This window comes from Mesocricetus auratus, unplaced genomic scaffold (genome assembly GCF_017639785.1).
Source record: "Mesocricetus auratus isolate SY011 unplaced genomic scaffold, BCM_Maur_2.0 Super-Scaffold_100003, whole genome shotgun sequence".
Lineage (NCBI taxonomy): Eukaryota > Metazoa > Chordata > Mammalia > Rodentia > Cricetidae > Mesocricetus > Mesocricetus auratus.
This window is the reverse complement of record NW_024429188.1, coordinates 88,025,581-88,042,277: the sequence shown is the minus strand read 5'-3', so window position 1 is coordinate 88,042,277 and position 16,697 is coordinate 88,025,581. Positions and strand designations below refer to the sequence as shown.

Here is a 16,697-nt window from a genome sequence, read left to right as displayed (position 1 = left end):
GAAGCCTCTAGCTAAACTACACTAATCTCCCGACCTATAGAAACTGGAATGTGGTAGATGTCTGCTATTATGAGATATTAAATTTCGGTGTCACTTGTTTTGTTTTCCTGTTTGTTTTATTCTTGAGATGCAGTGTCACACTGTAGCTCGGGCTGATTTATGATTCACCACGCAGCCATGGCTGGCCTCAAACTTATGCCAATCTTCTTGCCTCAACCTCCTGAGTACTGGAATTACAGGTATTAGCTACCATTCTTAATTAATGCTGGTGTACTTTGTTTTGCAACAACAGATAACATATCTGACACACAGCTTGTTCAGTCTCTCAGTGAACATGGAATGGCATTCTTCAAAAACCCATTTCTCTGACTCTTAACCGCTGCTTTAAAAAGTCTAGGGAGGAGGAACTGGGGTTAGTATGTAAAATTTTTAAAAATTAAATAAAAAAAGTCTCATGTTGGTTCTATATTGCCCCTAGTGGCCACCAAAAGAAAAACCAATTGCCTCTTCTCAGCAGTGCTTTAAATATTAAGAATTAGACAGATAGCAGGGTGGTGGTGATGCACGCCTTTAATCCCAGCACTCGGGAGGCAGAGGCAGGTGGATCTCTGTGAGTTCAAGACCAGCCTGGTCTACAAGAGCTAGTTCCAGGACAGCCTCCAAAGCCACAGAGAAACCCTGTCTCGAAAAACCAAAAAAAGGAAAAAAGAATTAGACAGCTATGCCTTCTCGAGGTTACTTCTTGTACAGATCCTTATCAATTTTGAAGTTCTCCAACATCCTCATTACCATTTGAATGACAGATTCCAATCAGACATTGTATCTCCTACAATGTGATGTTCCACATACAGGTTGGGAAAGGTGCTGCCACATTCTCTCTCTCTCTCTCTCTCTCTCTCTCTCTCTCTCTCTCTCTCTCTCTCTCTCTCTCTCTGTGTGTGTGTGTGTGTCTGTGTGTGTGTGTCTGTGTCTGTGTCTATGTGTGTGTATCTGTGTCTGTGTCTGTGTCTATGTGTGTGTGTGTGTTTGCATGTCAAGTGCAAATGTTTGAGTAAGTATGAACTAGAGTTAATGTCAGGTGTCTTCTATTTTTTTCTACATTATTTTTAAATTTGGAGTCCCTCACTAAACCAGAAGCTCACCAGTTCAGCTAGATTAGCTGGCCAGTAAGCCCAAGAAATCCTCCTATCCCTACTCCATGAGTACTGGGATTACAAGTGTGTACCACATGCTAAGCTTTTTGTAAGTGGGTACTAGGGACTGAACTTAGATCCTCATGCTTACATGGCAAGCACTTTAACAACTGAGCTATGTCCTCAGCCTTACTTTCTACTTCTTATGGGGATGGACCACTGAAGCCTCACTCTGCAGCACTATCTTGACCTGTGAGCTGCATCAGCCTGCTATCCAAGACTGTGCATGCATTTTTTCTGGCACCCAACTCCACAATTCAAACAGATCTTTCTGGGGATGGCCTGCTCAGCATAACCACCAACAGGGTTTATCTCTATTAAATACCACCAAGTTCATTGTTACCTTCCTGAATCTATCAACTAGCGTACAGGATAGTCCTCTGGCATGGTAAAGCCTGAAGATTTGATGGTGCCTGCCTTCTGTGTTTTTTTTTCAGTTTGCTCATAAAGACAGAGATGGGGCAGAGGTGAGGATAATACTCCATGGATTGTGGTCTTTCAAAGAACTGTATGTTGCCCACTAATCCTGGATGATTTGATGGTAATTAAATAGAAAAGAAATGTGCATTTTAAATGTTCTCTGGCATCAAGAAAACAGTGGCAGCCCCTTTCCCAATCTATTTTTGCTGCACCTTAGTTTCCAGCCATCAGTGATTTATACTGTAATGACATGGCACTCTCTTACCTATACTCAGCGCTTTGCTCCAATTACTCCACAGGTGATTGTCATCAAAGCACAGCCTGTTTGTTTTGACTCTTACTCTGACTGTGTAGACATTGTCAGGAAGAACACCAGGGAGCACGAAACAACTTGTACCCTATGATATAAAGTAGAAATGTACAAAAATATTATCAGTTTATTCCTGTTAGCTCTGCTGTTAAATTATAATGCAATTACTTGCCAAATTCTGTATGTGATTAAGACTTGGATTAATATTCAGATTATCTGACTTTGACTCCATAAAAGCATTGGCAATAACCCACAGGAAAAAACAGTTTGCTTTTCACTAAGCATTTCAAATTTACACTGTGCCTGACCTTCTCCACCCCCAGTTACTTGGTGTCTAGGCCCAAATAACAAAAGCTGAATTCACTAACCTCCATGTTTCTATCAAATTCTGGCATTTGGCACTTGTCCTCTTCAACCTTGAAAAAAATGAGTTTCAAAATTTTAAAAAATGTTTTATGCCTTTTAGCTGCTTCTAACACACTTCCCTTGCATCCTATTAAAAGAACATGTGGAAAAAAAGAACATGTGGACTGGAGAGATGTCTCAGAAGCTAAGAGCATTTGCTGCTCTTCCAGAGGACCAAAGTCAGGAAGGTCACAACAGCCTAAAACTCCAGTTCCAGGAAATCTAACACCTCTGGCTTCCTCTGGCACCTTCATTTATATGCACATACCCATACAGAGACATACACACCACACATAAATAAAAATGATACAAAAGTTAAAGAAAGTCAGGTGTTGGCAGTGCACGCCTTTAATCCCAGCACTTGGGAGACAGAGGCAGACGGATCTCTGTGAATTCGAGACCAGCCTGGTCTACAAAGCAAGTGCCAGGATAGCCTCCAAATGCTGCTCTTTTTATTAAGTGGTACTGTATATATTACATAATAAAAAATTCTTTCCCTCTACCTCACACTATTCCTAAGTCCAATTTCAAGTGTGCTTCACATATAAATATGGAAAGTAAAATAAATGAACAAAGGGACTAGAGTTCAGATCAGTAGAGCACAAGTAACACTGCGTGGGTGGGTGTAGTGTCCACCTATAATTCCAGCTCTAGAAAGATGGAGACAAGAGGATTGCCCATAGCAATCTGGAGACTAACTTTATAAGTGAGCCAGAGGATTACCATACAAACCTGGAAACTAGCTATATCAATGAGCTCTGGATTTGACTGAGAGGTCATATTTTTTCAATTAATAAAGTGGACGAATGATAAAAGATGTTTGCAATGTCAACCTCGGGCCTCCACACATGCAAACACACATCTACACCACACATAAATGAATGGAAAAAATGACCAGATATAAACATGTAAATATAGCAAGCCATCAGATGAACCATCTACATAACTCTGAAAGAGGAAAAGACTTGTTAAGTAGCACCCATGAAACATAAATATTTTCTAAAGTGTTAAAACTGAAAACCACAACCTATTAAGGAGACAAACAGGCAATGTAGAGAAGAAAACATATTATGTAATCTCTAACAAAGGCTGTAAATATGTTTGTCTCTACATATTAATGAAAGACCGCACAATAGGAGAATTGGAATATGATCTGAAGAGCCAACTCATAAGAAGATATGCACATGGACAATAAATACGAAAAAGTTCTTAACTTCAGTGGTCATCAGAGAAGTGTAAATGAAATAGAAATAACAATATATACAACTACTGGAAAAAATCTTGTAAAATTTATGTTGAATGAAAGAAGACAAACTCACAAAAACATGTTCTGGTATTGGTGGTAAAATGACAAGCATTGCTACTGTCCAAATATGTTCTCTGTAATTCTTTTTATAGAAAGAATTTATTGATTGAGAGAGAGAAAGAAACATACAGAGACAGAAACTTGCTCCATTGCCTAGGTTGATCTCAACCCCCTGGGCAAGCAAGTCTCTTCTCAGCCCTCTGAGTAGCTGGAAATATAGACATGGCTAGCATGCCAAGAAAGTTTAAATGGTAGCAACAAACAAATCTACAAGATTAGAAGTTTTGATAATAGTTTTCCTTTAGGAATACAACACCTAGAAGAGATAATGAGGGGATTTCTATGGTGTTGGCTATAGAGAGGTGAAAGGTGATTTGTAAAGTTCATTTCTGAAGCTGTTTGTAGAAGAACATGCCTATAATTTCAGTACTTGGAAGGCAGAGGAAGGAGGCCCAGGGGTTCAACGCCAGCTTCAGCTACACAGTGGGCTTGAAACTCTGTTTCCTAAAAACAAAAACATGCAAATAAATAAAAATAACTTATGAAAAATCATTGTCATGTATATCATGACTTATCTACTTTTTTCTAGAGTGAATTGTATTCCATCACCGAGTTTTTAAGTTGTTTATTTGATGTGTTTGTCTGAGAGTATGTATGTGCACCATGTATGGGCAAGAGCCAACAGAAATCAGAAGAGAGTGCTGATTCTCTACAAGTTTTGACAGTTCTGATCCCTACCATGTAGTTGCTGGGAATTGAACACAGGTCCTCTACAAGAGCAGTAGATGAGCTTAATCACTTAATCACTGACCCATTTCTTTTTTTTTTTTTTTTTTTTTTGGTTTTACGAGACAGGGTTTCTCTGTATTGTTTTGGTGGCTGTCAGTCCAGCCCGGCCTCGAACCCACAGAGATCCACCTGCCTCTGCCTCCTGAGTGCTGGGATTAAAGGCGTGTGCCACCACCACCAGACATCACTGACCCATTTCTTTAGCCCTCCATTACAATTTTTTAAGAGAGACTAGTCTCCCTTGTTGAGAGACTAAGATATAAATTGCAATTTTTTCAAAAAGTCAGAAAATCAAGCATGAAAATCTGTTGCTTAGGCTTAATAATAAAACTTCTATCAAAACTAAAAATTATAAATAATTTCGTTTTATTTTGTGTGCAATGGTGTTTTGCTTGCATGTATGTCTATGTGAGGATGTTGGATCTCCTGGAACTGGAGTTAGAGACACTTGTAATCTGTGGGTTCCTGGAATGGAACCTCAGTCCTCTGGAACAACATCCATTACTCTTAACCACTGAGCCATCTCTCAAGTCCCTGTCAAAAAAACTTTTAAACGTGAAGCAAAGAGTACAACATACCACTATTAATTTTGGCACTCAATGCCATTTACTACATAGTCCATAGCAGCCTTTCTGAAGAGCTAAAAGGCCAGCCGAATGAGGCAAGACTATCATTTTAGTGGTTCATACAAAGCCAGATAAAAAGCAGGTGGCCTCATTGTCCTATTTCTGGAACCACTGGCCTTCTGGGAAATCACAAATGTCAAGTGCCACTTGAGAGATCAAACTGTAGACTGATGTCACTTCTTTCCTGGACCATTTCCCAAACATATGAAAGCCAAAGTTAGCAAATCACTGTGTAGATTAAGTCTAGGTTCTTGTTCCCCTGTAAATCCTCATGTACGGGTGAGCAGCTGCTAATACCTCTGAGAGCAGGAAAATTAGGGCACATAGTACTAAGTAGACCGTTTTCAGGGAAGGGGTGGGTATAAGGAAACAATTCCTATCTTATCTCTGAATATAATGCCCCCATATGATTCTAGGAGTTCATGATCCAGTTTATACATTCCATCAACCACAAATCCAACAAACAACTCCTCAAATAGTCTTTCAGAAAGAGAAAGAAGGGTCTAATCATCAAGGCTCAAAATTAGCATACAAAGAGCTGATGGCATTTTAGGGAGGAAGCAGCTGGTGAACATCTGCTTGAAGAAAACATTAAACTCAAGCACATAAACAGAGTAATTGCAAATAGATTACAGTCCGGTTGAATGTATACAGAATCCACGGTGTACATGTTTTCCTGAATTCAGAAAGTAAAATACATATATTAATATATTAATTCAACAATACCTTAATTAGTGATTTTAAGGACTAGTGATTGAACCTAGGGCCTCAAGCATGCTAGGCAAGGGTTCTACTGGTGAGCTACAGACTTGGTCCTTATTTAATAATGACTTGTACACAGTATTGAATCAAGCAATCTTGGTCCAAGTTGAAGACAGAGACTGGCCTCTGAGGTCATACTGACTTATCATCTATGTGAAAGTTACTTAATCTTTCTTCAGCCTTAGTTTCTCAAAACAGTGTGTTCCAATGACACCAATTTCATGGGTTATTATAACTTACTACATGGGTTCTTATGAGCCATTAGGTGAATATCTTTATAGCATATTCCAGACAGCTGATAAATGGCAGTTATTACTGTTAAGTACTGAGGTGGTATCCAGTGGCTAAAGACACAAACTTGGGGTTAAGACTTTGGCTTCAAGCCTTTTCAGTTCTTATTTTTACTCAAGAGCATTTTGCCTGCATGTATGCTACATGGTGCCCACAGAGGCCAGAAGATGGTATCAAATCCATGGAACTGGAGTTACAGACAGTCTTAAACCACCATGTGGGCACTGAAAATCAAACCTAAGCCTTTCAGAAAAGCAGCCAGTGCTCTTAGCCACTGGACCATCTCTCTAGCCCCTTATGCTTAAATTGAGATTCTATCTTTTACTGGAAATACGGCCTTGGGTGTAACTAAACTTTCCCAGTGTAAAACAGGGATCAAATAATGGGGCATACGTCCCTAGGCTTAGTGTGATTTCAAATGAGAGAATTAAGACAAAGTACTTACTGATACACCTACTAAATAGTCACCATTTGGTGCATATAAGTTGTTGTTAGTACCAAGAACAGAACAAAGTCCTCACCACTTGATGCCTACTGCATACTTTCAGTGAAGAGAAGAGGCATAGGATGATCAGGTTTTAAATAGCAGGGTATAACTGAGAGGCTAAATGAGTTAGGAGAAGCAGGACATGCCTCTGCATTTCCCACAGGAGCACCAGGGGAGAGTAAAGACTGGAGTGATCCAAATACTCACTTTGTTATCAATCTAAATATCCTCCCCCCCCCCGACAGAAATCACTTCTTTTTGCATGGGGGCACCATGCTTTCTAATACTACCAATGACTGTATATCACTACACAGTTGCATCTGCAAGCAGCCTGAAGGCCTCTGTTCTGTTGTGGAGTTAGAGAATGTCAACCCTGACTTATTTTAGTAAGCATTTGGAGAATTCCATAATGAGCTAAAACAACCAAACCCAGAAATTTTACCCATGTGCAAGATACCAGGCTCCTTGAAAAGCCAATATAATACATTTTAATATAGGACTTCTAAAATACAAATGCACAAAGGACCCAGACAGGTAGCAAACAAAAAAGTGAATGGTCTTGAGGCGCCACCTTATGGAAATACACACCTAGAGTGATCTGATTTTAAATCCGGATGCCCCACAAAAAAAAGGTTTTGTAGATATCACATTTTGTGTGTGCCCATGTACGTGTGCACATGTGCATGTAGGTATACGAATGCTATTACACACATGTGGAGGTCAAAGGAAAACTTTGCAGGAGTTGGTTCCCACCCGTGTGGGTCCCAAAGACTGAATTCAGGTCATCAGGCTTAGAGGCAAACCCCTAAGCTATCACACCAGCCTCCTCCTCCAACTGAAATTTAATAAGCAAAGAAACAAAATCCACAAGAATCTATAAACTTTAAATCAAACAATGGGACCGACGCCCTAAGGTTACACCATATTCTGGTGAAGGCCCCACAGAGACTTCTAATTTGTATGTCTTACATTGGTTTTTGGACAGCAGACATATGTGTAATCCAACAAACACTGACTATTCCAACTGGAAAATATTCCTGCCACAAACTCCAAGAAAAAAGAATGTCCCTCCCAAAGCCTCTACACACCTGCATGATTTCATCTCTGCCCGTTGCTTAGACATCTTTCTTTTCCTATTTTGGCCACACCTTCTCCTTCTGTTTCCAACCACGTCAAGCTCATTCCTGACTCCATTTTTTAAAAAATCTGCTGTACCTTCTAACCCCAATTCCTCATATAGCTAGTTCCTGCTAAACATTCTATTCTCATCTCAAATGCTTCTTTTCTTTGTGACTTCCCCACCTAATATTTCCTCAGGCCCTTCTAGTCATCCTAACTAACTAGCCCATTTGATTTTCTTCATAATACTCACACTGTAAAATCAGTTCACTAATCCACATACTTATTTTCCAATCAGCAATCTCCGTGAAGAAAAAAAGAGGAATGTTTATTAGCTGTCACTCTCACTGCCTTATAGCTCTAGCAAGCAAAAGTGTCTGGTACATGGCAGCCAATAGCAATGTTTTAAGCAACTTAAACCCTATATCCAATAGTACTGTAAACCTTCAAAACTTGCAACATGCCTTATATTTTAAATTTTTATAATCATCATTATCTGCGGGTGAATTTAAGAGATAGTTAATTATTATTCTAATGAAAGAAAATATTCCAAGAAAAAGCTACAATCTAAGAAAACTTACAGAGAAAGGACCATGTAGTTCAGCTTGACTGCTATTGACTTCTACTTCAGAAGATAAACATCTGTTACTAAAGTTCTGTGGATTCTTCCACTGCACAAACAAGACATCATTTTTGAAGAAAAGATGTTTAATATGTGGAGGACCAGGTTTCACTGAAAGATAGAAGAAAGAAAATTAGTTTCTACAAGTTTATTTAATTATATGTATATAAGATGTGATTATATATGTAAAATGGATAATGAAGGTTCACAAAGTGAAATCAAAATAGGGCTGATGGCTTTTAATGGCTTGACATGATCTGATATAGAGTTTGAGAATTTCTGATTAGCCACAATTAGCAGAGGAAGTGTATTTAAAACTGCCCAGTAAAATGGATTTAAGGAGAGCCTTTGGGGTTATCTGGTAAATGACATGAACTCCGATCTAGGTCTAGTCAGAAAATAGTCAAAGTAGAATCAGGACACACAGAATAAAGAAAAGGAGTTCTTAGATATAGATGTGCTTCCACCACATGGGTAAGAAAATACTGGATACAAGATTCTCTAGCTCTCACTGATGCCAAAGCAAGGCCACAATTTAAAAAATAGCCCAATCTCCATTACAGGCTGTGACATGACTGTACATTGAGGACATTTTGTTAAGTGAAACAAGTCAATCTAAAAAAGAAAAGTGCTGTGACTCTACTCATGTGAAATGCTAAAGAATCTATAGTCAATGAGACAGAAAGCAGAATGGTTCTGCCAAGAGCTGTGGGGAAGCAGAATTAATGTTTAATAGGTATAATTTAACTTTTGCATAATGAAAAAACGTATAGATGCTGGGCAATGGTGGCACACACCTTTAATCCCAGCACTTGGGAGGCAGAGCAGGCAAATCTCAGTGAGTTTGAGGCCAACCTGGTCTACAGAGTGAGTTCCAGGATAGCGAGGGCTACACAGAGAAACCCTGCCTCAAAATGAAAAGGAAAGAAAAGAAAAAATCTCTTGGAGTGATCTGTTGTACAACAATGTGAATATACTTAACACTACTGTGCGTGTAAGACGATGATGGCAAACTCAGCATTGTATGATTATAATCCCAATTAAGAATAAAGTATTTTGAAAGCATTAGCCAGGTCAGATTACTTTTGCAGGAGTGAACTATACTTAATAACAAGAAACAGAAAATAATGGGTAATTAACACAAAACACAGAAGCCAACTTCTTGTCAATAAGAATTATTCTTTATGTCACCATTAATTCCAGAAAGAACAGCAAAATAAACCTCAAACCCTACCTAAAACAGTCTGCCAAACAAGAAATAGGAAAAGGGAAGGCTGTGCTTCAGCCAACCCCTGTGATAAATTATCCTGACCTCACTCTCTTGGCCTACAAACTAAGCTGCCTTTGGTCCCCTGCTACAGTTGACTTCCAAAACTATCTGGAGGAGTGGTAAATAGTGTTCTGCTTACAAATTTAGATAAGCTTTTATCAAATGATGCCTCTTTGTTCTATTAATCATCCACTTCTCATTTAGCCAGAATCTGAGCTCCCTGGTAGGTTACTGCAACGAGCAAACCAATATACTGACATTATTTTACTTTGGAGATTTACAAAAAGCCTTAAGATGCCTCATGTCCTTTGGCTTTTACGATAATTCTTTGAGGTCAAAGGAAACTATATATTACATTTTACAAGTAAGGAAACACTCAAAATGGGTCTATATGCCTTTACAAAAAGAGGTGCAGGAATGTCTGTAGAGCACTTTGTTGATTGATGATTAATGTGGCAGGACCTAACTCGCTGTGAGCAGTCCCACCTCTGAGTAGGCTGAGCAAGTCAAAGAGAGCAAGCCAGTAATCAGCCTCGATCCATGGTCTCTGCTTCAGTTCCTTCCTTTCAGGTTACTGCCCTGAGCTCCTGCCTCAACTTCCTTCAATGGTGGTATGTGACATAGAAATGTGAGACAATAAACCCTTTCCTCTTCAAGTTGGTTTTCACCAGGGATTTATCAAAGTTAAAGAGAAGCAAACTACTACTGGCCTCTAACAAGTCAACACTTAGCCAATACTATCTGATATGGCTGTTGTGGATGTTATGACTGATCAATTCATGTGCCATATGGAGTTACACATTGTGAATATGGTGGTGAGCGCATAGGACAGTGGCAGAGCATTGCTTAGCATTTGCAAATTCCTGAACTCAACCCTCAGGCTATTGTACCCCATCAAAGATTTTATGGCCAAAAGATTATTTAGGGACTATATGATCAGGTGAGCATCTCCTCCAGGGTGTCAAAGTGAAACAAGATCTTTGAGTCAGACATCACAGGTCCTAATCTTGACTGTACACTTATAAGTCAACAAGAAGAAGGCATGTGGTACTCATGTTTCAGAAGTATCATTTCCAGTTTGCTTCTGAAAGCATCTATCATATAAAAGTGTAGGCAAATGAAGTCTCTTGTTTGAGGAAGATCTTCAGACTGAAAATATCATCTTCAATTATGTGTTTTAACTATTCAAAAGATGGTACAACCTTTTATCTATGCTTTCCAAGAAGTCTTCGAAAACTTACCACAGGAAGTTAAAGACACTATTTTGAAGGATGGCCTAATTTTCCCAGCATTATCCTTGACCATTATTTGAATGCTTTGCTGTTCAAAACTAGAATCTACTTTAGTCAGTTTAAAGGAACAGCAAATGCGTTGACCTTCTCTATAGATGTTTTCACATTGAAGAATTTTTTCCAGGCTGCTGTACCTACAAGATAAAATAAAACAATGCTCTGTGTTATTTTGAATACAATCAAGAGACAAGGGTAATCATTTTAAAATATAAAGAAATGTCCTTGAAAAGCAATGTATGCAATAAGGCATGATAGATTTTAAAAGCCTGTTTTCTAATGTGGCTCATTTCATATTCTAGAAGAAAAGACTGTCCTTTGATGATGGGCATTGGTGTTCACAATAGCCATGGGTACTGGAATTCTGACCATACTCTTCCATATGAGAGAAGAAACTTTGAAGCCAGAATGAGAATGTTTACCCCTTCTGAAAATGCATGTATACTGAACCCCAGTGGTTCCCCTCTGTTACACTTTTCCTCTTCCTTGCTTTCTTAGATTGTACCCCTCCTTCTTCCCTGCTCCCAGAGGTGGGGAGTCATAATGATATTTTTCTCTACTTCTGTTTATGTGTGTATGTATGTAGCCATGTATGTGTATACATATGCCCATGGAGGCAAGAGGGAAGTGTTAGGTGTTTTCCTCCATTGCTCTCCATTTTGTATCTTGAGACAGGGTCTCTCACTGAACCAGGAGTTTTGGTTACATTTACTGATCAGCAAGCCCCAGGGATCCTTCTATCTTCTCTACCTCAGTACAAGGATTAAAAGCATACACCACTACACCCAGCTTTGTTTTTAATGTTGGTTCTAAGGATGTGAATGCAGACCCTCATGCTTACAAGATAAGCAGTATAATGAAAAAAACATCTGCTCAGCCCTTCTGCTTCTCTACTTCCAATTTCCTTATCCACTCATTCTGTTTGTCACCCCCATCCTTCTACTTTAATGTATATTTTTGGGAATTCCTAAACCTGATTATTCACCGCAGAATTCTTCAAAGATTCCATGGGTTTTTTGTTATTGTTGTTTGTTTATTCCAGACAGGGTCTTGCTGTGTAGGTCAGGGTGGACTGGAATTTATCAGGCTTGCCTCAGTCTCCTGGGTGATGGGATTAAAGGCCTGTGCCACCAACTCTGCTCATCCCAGACTTTTATCATTCTATCCGAGTGTTTCACTCTTCCCTCTTGTCTCAGAGCAATTGTCTGAAGACACCATGTGTACCCGCTCCCCCAGCAAACTGCCATTTCTGCCAGTCTTTCCGTCTTTCCATTTCTACCACTCCGAGTTCATTAGATATTCCTTAGATACTTTGAAAGGACCTTTTTTCCTGTTTCTCTACAGCCTATCAACAAATTCTGTTTGCCAATTTTCTTGAAGTTTCATCTTCTGTGATATTCCCACTGGCCACCCCCTGATTTATGATCTCACTGTTTCAGACTTCATATTTGGTCTCCATGACCTTCATTATTAGTGACCTCCCATTACTGCCAGATCAGCATTCGAGCACACAATGACTTTCTAAGTGTCCACTCTACCATCTGTCTTTCATATGCCTTCCCAAGTAACCATGGATGGAATGCACTCATTACGTTCTCTCCCTGCCCCCCGCCCTTGCATCAGTTATCACAGAACTGTGTTTTTTCAGAACTGGTACAATACAGGGTCAAGTCTTACAACTGGAGCTGTGCAAAGGTTTTATAGAAAAGGAAGATCCTATTTTAAAAACAACCAAAGACCCGAGAGTCTCAAGCTCTTGACCTGTAACCTCAAAATTACCCGCAGTTTTTCCTGAATTCAGGAATCAGAACGCTGACAGAAACGCAAATCCTGCTGCAAATCAGGTTTTTAATGACAATGTAATGTATTTGCTCTTACAAACACTATAAAGAAATGTTTTGTTACTGAATATGTCTTTCAAGAGATAGTTCATCTCTTCATGCTGTTGTTGTTGAGACAGAGGGTCATGAAGGCCAGACTGGCCTCAAACTTACTATGTAGTCAAAGATAAACTTAAACTCCTAGGATCTTCCAGCCTCCATCTCCAAAGTACAGAGATTATAAGCATGTGTCACCATGATCATCTAAAAGCACAAAATCTTTCCTCTTCGTTGTAAGTCTCTATGGACCATAAAAGAAAACTTGGAAAAATTAAGTTGTGGTCATGAGTAGTTTTGGGATTAGACAGTCCTGGAATGTTTTCCAACCAAAACAGAAACTAAAGCTATTAATGACATTTTTCTTACATAACAAAAGCTAGCGATAAATGTGACTTTTAAAATACAATGAAAGGAACTCCTGCAATGCACAGGCTTTTAGGTTCAGCTCTCATTTTGTCCCCCCAACAGATCACAGATACTCATGGACTCTGATGGTAATTAATGTGGGAGAAAATGTCCCTGAAGTTCATCAAGCTGGCTAGACTAGAGCTGTTCAAGTCAGGTTCCTTCTAATACCAAACTGGGACACAACTTACTACTCTGGATTTTAAAAAAAAATGATTTTAAATTCAAAGTCAAACTCCCCATTTTCTGACTGGGGATTATGGGAAACAGACTGTCTATTTGTGATGTGATCTACATGGGTACTGAAGCCATTTCTCACATTTGCTAATCAATAACATGTCTGGACTCCCTTGCCTTTGGGATTTTGATTGAAAACGTACAATCTAAGGGTATGAAGGTGAGGAGGAAGCATGGGCTTGCTGACAGTTCCATGTGGTGGAATAAGAGAGCAGCATTGAGTGTTGACTGTACCTGCAAAGGAATGCAAATCACCAACAAACACCAATATCTACAGCCCTCATAAACTTCCATGTTGACCATCAGTTACCGTTCCAAGCATTTTTCATATAACAGCCCTCAGCAGCCTTTGGAAGTGGTTATTATCACTATCCCCATTTTACAGATGATAAAACCAAGGCTCAGAGATAAGAAAGGCTCATTGCAAGTAAGGGGTTGAACACACGCATAGTCTGGCACTAGAATGAAGAAGCTGTGGGATGGTGAGAGCAGAAGACATAGGACAACACTCTACAACAGAAATGCATCATTCAATACAGTACTCACTTGTGACCTTGGAACTGACTACTGAGATTGAGTTACTGAGGTTTTAATTTCATTTGAATTAAATTGTGAACAGCCTGTGATAGTTTGAATGAGAATGGCCCCCATAGCATTATATATTTGAATGCTTGATCTCCAGTTGGTGAACAGTTTGGGAAGGATTAGGAGGTATGACCTTGTTGGAGGAGGTGTGTCACGGAGGGTGGATTTTGAGGTTTTGAAAACCATGCCATTCCAAATTGGTTTTCTTTCTGTCTTGCAGTTGAGGATCAAAATGTGAGTTCTCAGTTACTGTTCCAGCACCATGACTGGCTAGCTGCTGTCCTACCATGATAGTCATGGACTCTAACCTCTGGAACTGTTAGCACCAAATGAAAAACTTTATTTTATAAGTTGTCTTGGTCATGGAGTCTTAGCACAACAACAGAAAACTAACTAAGACACAGTCATACATGGCTAGCATCTCCTGTATTGAGCAGCCCAAGTGCACACTATGTATATTGTGGAAAGAGCCTCTGACAAATTACCAGCTCTAGAAATACATTGACAAGAGGTAGTATCTTTGATACCTTATCATTGGTGTGTCAGTAAACCACCACTTTCCAGATCACTTCTTGAGCCATGTCCAGTTATAGGTTGTGCCCTGTCAAAAGGCATCAACTTGGGGCTGAATGCCAACAGAAATGGTATCTGCTGTCAACCTTGAGCCTACATCATCCCAGAGAAGAAGAATTCTTTTCCAAATTAATCCCAAGGAGACTGTCTTGGTTAGTGTTTCTATCGCTGTGAAAAGACACCATGACCACAGTAACTCCTATAAAGGAAAACATTTCATTGGGGCTAGCTTCCAGTTCAGAGGTTTGGTCCATTAGCATCATGGCAGGACCTGGTAGAGTGCAGTCAAACATGGTGCTGAGAAAGGAGCTGAGAGTCCTACATCATGATCAGCAGGTGGCAGAAGCAACTGTGTGTCACACTGAGTGTAGCTTAAGCAAAGACCTCAAAGCCCACCTCCACAGTGGCATACTTCCTGCAACAAGGTTGCACCTACTTGAACAAAGCCACACTTCCTAATATTGCCACACCCTTTTGGGGGAGCATTTTTTTCAAACTGTCACATGGACATTGTATGACTTGCATTGAGTCTTGGTTTTTGCTAGCATATCTTCAGGGCACCTGCATCTCCCTATTTTTCTCTCAGTAGATAGTTCACCGTTACTGTAATCGCTGGATTGCTTTCCTTCGGTTTGTCATGAACTGAGGTCATTTTAAGACTTCCCTCAACCCTCTTTCTAATCCCCTCCTATAGACACACACTTCTAAAGGATTTTCCCGTGGTTCCAAACATGATAACTTTGGGGTTAATAGCATAATAAACACAGGGATACTACCATTTCCAAAGGTATCTTTAAAGCCTGCAGTAACAGCTCTCTATGGATTTCACTGCAGCACAGAGCCAAGTGTCTCCTAAAGACTTAATTTTGTTTGTTTCCCTGCTAGCAAGCTTTGGGAAGCCAGATGTACTCAATCCTTCTTTTTCACTCCTGGACTACAGAGATCCTGCATTGCTTATGTTTCTAAGTCCTCATCCTATTCCTGAATGTTCTCTACCATTGGATCCTACCAAGAATTTCACAACTGATTTATGGAACACCTACCCGATGTGTCAAGTACTGAAGAAAACACAACACAGCCCCTGCTCTAAAAGGAGATTGCAGCCTGGAGAAGGGAACTACCACTAAGTAAACAGGAAATGACGATACACTGTGCAGAGCACTATGACATGCAAAAGTACTATTGGGGATATGTCTCCAGACTTGAGAGGTCAAAGAAGGCTTTCTGAAGAGGAAATTGCATCTTAGCTGAGCTGAGGACAAACAGGAGGCATTAGGTCAAAGGGGAAGGTGTAGACTATGAGAGAAGGTAGAAAGTTCCCACTACTCGGTGTAAATATCCCTGCTTGAATACCACTATTCTCTGTATTGGAGAGTCAGTGTAAAGAACGGAAATAAATTCAATGTAGGCTGTAAGACAGGCACAGGTCCAAGGAGGGGGATGAGACAGACTAGACAGGCTGATAGTAGCCAGGGGGATGGGACAGACTAGACAGGCTGATAGTATCCAGGGGGATGGGACAGACTAGACAGGCTGATAGTAGCCAGGTGGTAAGAGGCTTTCTCTGTCATATTGAAGAACGTACAAGAAAGCCACATGAGTCTTAAGAAAAGGTGATTCAATAAGTACCAAAAATGACTAAGTGAAACTGCAAAACTTCTAATGAGAACTTTTGCATGGAGATGAGGGTTTAGGGAAAACAAATGTACAGAATGGACCAGGTAATCTTTGTACCACTTGGCTTTACCTGTGGTGTGTCTCAACCTTATCAGGCTGACCCTCCCAACCAATGAGGAGGAGAATGACTGCAACTCACCAGGACATTTCGGGGAGATTTCATACAACAATTCATGAGATTTGTGGAGGCTGACATGCTGAGCCTGGTTTTTACAGATATATATCACATGGTAACCCATAAACATACATAATTTTTATATATCATTTAAAAATAAATCTAAATGAAATTACCATACAGGACTTTTTCACTGTTTCATGATCTACCCATGAGTGTTTTAATATAATACAAATATTTTCCATGATGTAATCAGGTAAATAGTCACTCCAAGATGATTTTGTTTTCTTTTCCTAAGGTCTCATGCATGTTGGACAAATGCTCTGAGACATAGCC

At 39.7% G+C, this 16,697-nt stretch overlaps 1 protein-coding gene across 1 annotated transcript in view; it reads right to left on the bottom strand.

Moving 5' to 3' along the window:
- Positions 1-16,697, bottom strand: part of Il13ra1 (interleukin 13 receptor subunit alpha 1) — a 61,289-nt gene that overhangs the window by 21,582 nt on the left and 23,010 nt on the right. The window contains exons 5-8 of the mRNA XM_013122813.3: positions 10,842-11,026; positions 8,290-8,441; positions 2,292-2,339; positions 1,879-2,011 (exon numbers count right to left, since the gene is read on the bottom strand). Coding sequence (XP_012978267.1) covers positions 1,879-2,011; positions 2,292-2,339; positions 8,290-8,441; positions 10,842-11,026 — 518 coding nt within the window. The remainder of the gene's footprint in view (positions 1-1,878; positions 2,012-2,291; positions 2,340-8,289; positions 8,442-10,841; positions 11,027-16,697) is intronic.